Source organism: Micropterus dolomieu, linkage group LG17, assembly GCF_021292245.1.
Source record: "Micropterus dolomieu isolate WLL.071019.BEF.003 ecotype Adirondacks linkage group LG17, ASM2129224v1, whole genome shotgun sequence".
In the NCBI taxonomy this organism is placed as follows: Eukaryota; Metazoa; Chordata; class Actinopteri; order Centrarchiformes; family Centrarchidae; genus Micropterus; species Micropterus dolomieu.
This window is the reverse complement of record NC_060166.1, coordinates 18,095,068-18,099,805: the sequence shown is the minus strand read 5'-3', so window position 1 is coordinate 18,099,805 and position 4,738 is coordinate 18,095,068. Positions and strand designations below refer to the sequence as shown.

At 43.0% G+C, this 4,738-nt stretch overlaps 1 protein-coding gene across 7 annotated transcripts in view; it reads left to right on the top strand.

The window, feature by feature from the left end:
* The window catches only part of trip12 (thyroid hormone receptor interactor 12), a 43,530-nt gene extending 39,331 nt beyond the window's left edge, over positions 1-4,199 (top strand). For all 7 annotated transcript variants that reach the window (XM_046074190.1, XM_046074187.1, XM_046074193.1 and 4 more), the window contains 9 exons: positions 471-569; positions 666-780; positions 943-1,097; positions 1,935-2,099; positions 2,286-2,450; positions 2,543-2,656; positions 2,953-3,047; positions 3,459-3,562; positions 3,768-4,199. In XM_046074190.1, the coding sequence (XP_045930146.1) occupies positions 471-569; positions 666-780; positions 943-1,097; positions 1,935-2,099; positions 2,286-2,450; positions 2,543-2,656; positions 2,953-3,047; positions 3,459-3,562; positions 3,768-3,964 (1,209 nt within the window). In that variant the 3' untranslated portion in view covers positions 3,965-4,199. The remainder of the gene's footprint in view (positions 1-470; positions 570-665; positions 781-942; positions 1,098-1,934; positions 2,100-2,285; positions 2,451-2,542; positions 2,657-2,952; positions 3,048-3,458; positions 3,563-3,767) is intronic.
* The last annotated feature ends 539 nt before the right edge of the window (positions 4,200-4,738 follow it).

Sequence of the window (4,738 nt, the reverse complement as noted above, 5' to 3'; positions counted from 1 at the left end):
ACATGAGACGATTGGAGCACATGCGATTGGTCTGTGAGTTTCCTGGTCCTCTAAACCAGTACAGTAAATGCTAGAAAAGCTGCGCGGGTTAAAATAGAAACGCTCCGTCACGAGGTAGTAAGTCTCAATAATAAATGGGCTGTAGGTCGGTGGTCCGGAGAGGACGGCGGCTGGGTCCGGATCCGGACCGCAGTCCGCCTACTAGTGACCTCTGTGATATATGATGATATGAGTATAAAGCAAACTGATGACTGTGTTCTTTCAAATTTGAGATATATATATATATATATATATATATATATATATATTTTTTTTTTTTTTTTTTTTTTTTTTTTTTTTTTTTTTTCTTTTTTGATATGTTTATTTTTTGGAATCTATATTTTTTTTTTTTGGGTATATCTGTATCAATTTTTTCTTTTCCAACCTGACTTAATCCTCTTTTTTCCCCTCCCCTTTTCATGCGTTTTCAGAGGACAATAAACCGTGATGAGCTGCTAAAACAGGCTGAGTCTGTGATGCAGGACCTTGGCAGCTCCAGGGCAATGTTGGAGATTCAGTATGAGAATGAGGTACCTGTAATATCTGCCATGTTAGAGCCGAACTATGACTTGCACTACGGTGCAATAAAATTATTGTCATTATTTCTAATTGCTTTCTCCTTTCAGGTGGGCACGGGTCTCGGGCCCACTCTGGAGTTCTACGCTTTGGTGTCTCAGGAGCTTCAGCGGGCTGATCTTGGCCTGTGGAGGGGCGAAGAGGTCACATTGGCCAATCCTAAAGGTACCACATTCTTAAAGTGTAAACCCTGACCATCACAGGATATTAGCTTTTACTTTTCACTTGATATCCAGAGTAAAATTCCTTTAAAGTCATATATGCATCCCCATTGATGCTGTTGTGGTGTATGTAGGTAATTTTACCTGACTTACTCTGCCCTAACAGGAAGCCAAGAGGGAACGAAGTACATGTTCAGCACCAGAGGACTATTTGCTGTTCCCTTCGGCAGGACAACCAAACCAGCGCACATAGCCAAAATCAAAATGAAGTTCCGTTTCTTAGGAAAGCTGATGGCCAAAGCCATAATGGACTTCAGACTGGTAATGGTTTCTATTTTCTGCTCTATCTTTGTTAATAGACTCATGTTTTCAACTCAGCATAGGCATTTTGCAGTGCTCCTCTGGCATTATATTTCCTGCAGTCTGATGAAATATTCTGCACCTGTTTATTGTGATTTAATTCAGGTGACAATTCAAAATCTTTAGCCTAACTTTAACAGAATATAATGCAGTGCAGCTCTGTCATTCTGTGTTGCTTTCAGATCGGTGTCTCCTGTAGATGTACTTTTCTCATTTTAAAATCATCCTACTGAGTCATGATTTACTTTTCCCTCCTGTGAAACACTTGTGATCAGGCAGAAATCTCACCACAACTCCACACGTTAACTTCAGCAGCTCTGAGAAAGTGCAGCTCACAGTCCCAAACAGAGCAAAGTTGCGCGTCAGCTTTTAGATGTTTGTTGCAAAACTCTACCAGTCAGTTACCACACGTCACAGCTGTCTGGACTCGCAGCGTGAGCGGTGCGGTTGATTTCTATCAGGGCGTATGCCAGTGTGGCATCAGCTGGGCAGAGTTGATTAGCTCCGGAGTTTATCTTATCAGTTATACATTTGTATTTAACTGCATGAGGAAAATTAATGTGTGGCTTGACAGCATGTGAAAAATGTCAATTGCGAGAGTGAGTGAGCTTTTTACCCGACGAGAAATCTTGTCACAATTTAATCTCACGTCACACCCCTAGTTTTCAGGCATGATTAAGGTGTCTGCTTGACAGGTTACAGCATTTAAAACATTCCTTTTTATGTACATGTGTTGCCAAATGTGTTTTTATTTAAACTAACTTTCTGAAACACTTTTCCTCCTGCTCCTTTTCCCAGCTGGACCTGCCGCTAGGGCTGCCATTTTATAAGTGGATGCTGCGACACGAGATGTCTATAAGCTCCCATGACCTGGTGAACATTGATCCCGGTGTGGCAAAGTCCATCCATCACTTGGAGGATATTATCCGCCAGAAGAAGAGGCTGGAGCAGGACCGATCACAGGTGAAGCACGGCACAGAGCACTTCTGTAGTCCTGGAGTCTCTCCTAGTGGTGCTCCAGGTTTTCATGAAAGCATTTGCTATCATGAGTCTCCATTGTAGTACTCTACACATCACACAATTAAAACTCAAGTCTGCTTCAGTATTTCTCAGTCTGTTTCTTGGCTGACCTGTGTTTGTGTGTAACAGACGAGAGAGACCCTACAGCAGGCACTGGAGAGCCTGAACATGAACGGCTGCTCAGTGGAGGACCTGGGTTTGGACTTCACCCTTCCAGGATTCCCGAACATTGAGCTGAAAAAGGGCGGCAAAGATGTCCCAGTCACAATCTACAACCTGGAGGAGTACCTCAGGGTACGTCATACAGTTTTAGCAACTCTACCTCTTTGTCAGTCTTTATTGTTCCTCTGGAAGTGAATCTTTTCTGTTCTCTTCTCTCTTTCCAGTTGGTGGTGTACTGGACTCTAAATGAAGGAGTGTCCAGACAGTTTGAGTCTTTTAGGGAAGGGTTTGAGTCCGTCTTCCCCTTGCATCACCTGCAGTATTTCTATCCAGAGGAGGTAAACAAATGTGCGGTTTTTCATTCTTCTGTCAGTCGGGGCAACAATAGTATGGTGCAGTCAATAAAAACATTTATAACTACATTAACTGATGAGCAGTTGCTCTAAATTCAATAGAGATGTTGGTTGGTGCACAACCAACTGAGTTCAGGAACAATGTTTTGGCTGGTTAATGAGAAGCGGTATTGTTTACACTGTTGGATTTTTTGCCACAGCAAAATTTTTGTCTGTGGCTAACTTATAGCAGCAGTGTTATTAGTGTCCCGCTGTTCATTGTCCCTCTTCTCCTGCTGTAGCTTGACCAGTTGCTGTGTGGCAGTAAATCAGAGACGTGGGACGTCAAGACACTGATGGAGTGCTGTCGACCGGACCACGGCTACACACACGACAGGTAAGACCGACGAGCCCATGATGCTCTTGAAAGACTGGAAAAACAGGAAAGGGTTGCCTCAAAAAATACCAACGAAGTCACATAAGCCTCAGTTGTTTGGCTTTTGCCGAGAGTTTACCAATGAAGAGGCTTCATGTAGCGTGTTACACCAGCCAGATGATCTTTATGTGACATTTGAGGTAGCCATAGCAGATCAGAAACTCCAAATCAAATGTGGCGGTCATGTCCAGCAGTCAGTCAGCATTGCTAGTGTTAATGGTCAATTGTACCAGTTCACCACAATCAAACTCCATTTTATTTATTGTAGAAATCCATATAATATGGGTCCAGGCTACTTGTTCTTACTCACAACATAACACACTGTAGGTGTAAGTAAACACTGGCCTCCTGTTTCATCCATTGTTTTTGCAGTCGCGCCGTACGTTTCCTGTTTGAGGTGTTGAGCAGCTTCGATGCCGAGCAGCAGAGACTCTTCCTGCAGTTTGTCACAGGGAGCCCCAGACTGCCTGTCGGAGGTGAGTCATCTCACATAACAAAACACAAACTCATCAAAGCAGGTCAGATGGAAACGTTGTTAAACAGCAGTGTCATAACATGTAAGGAGATCCTTGACTTAAAATAGCCTAGCATTAGCCAAAATTAGATGTTTTATGAATATATAAAATGTGAAGCCGTGTACTACACCTGGCCTGACAACCCGGTGTTGCTCTTGTGTCTCAGGTTTCCGCAGCCTGAATCCGCCTCTGACGATTGTGAGGAAGACATTCGAGTCGACAGAGAACCCGGATGACTTCCTCCCCTCAGTCATGACCTGTGTCAACTACCTGAAGCTGCCTGACTACTCCAGCATAGAGACCATGCGAGAGAAACTGTTGATTGCGGCTCGCGAGGGCCAGCAGTCTTTCCACCTTTCCTGATCTCGCCACATCTCACATTCAAATGCCTTCTACAGCGACTGATGAAATCATGACTTCCTTCTTAGTTTTTTTGTAATCACACACATTAAGGCTACGTGTACAGCCTTCTTGTTAGAGAAAGCAGCTTGCAGAAAAATTAAGACTTTAAATATATATTTGCTGGCCCTGTCTCTCAAAAAAAATATAAAAAATACAAACATGGAAAGGTGTTCCATGACTCACAGAACTTAAAATATAAAAAAAAGAGAGAGTCAAACTTATATCAGTAGTTGAGTAATGTTAAAAAAGATGAAAACATCTGGGTGACATTTTAAATTGCATTGCTATGTGATATTTAAAAAAAGGGATGTCTCCTCTCCAGAGTGGCGGACAAATGTCACTGGGTGTCGGGGAGAAGGGGAGGGGGGTCGGGGTGGGGGGGTCCATTGAGCAAGCTAGGTTTACTTTAGCTCCAAAGATCATTTGTACAGACAAATTTGCAGACTTTGCTCATTCTACACATTTGATAGAATAGCTCTTTGTTCTCATGTCTCTCCCCCTCAGTTTGTCTGTTGGCATTTTGTTCTGTATTATATTGGCCCCAGTTTGTGTGTTGCATTTTGGTTCTGCTTCCCCCCGCCCCCAGTGTGTCTTTGCTTCAAGTTGTGGAAACGAGAGTTGCAGTTGGTTTGAATGCGGGTAGTGATGAGCGCATATTATCTTTTTTTTTTTTTTTTTTTTTTTTTCTGTCTTTTTTTCACCCCCTTCTACCCAAGTTGCGATTGTGTTCTGGCC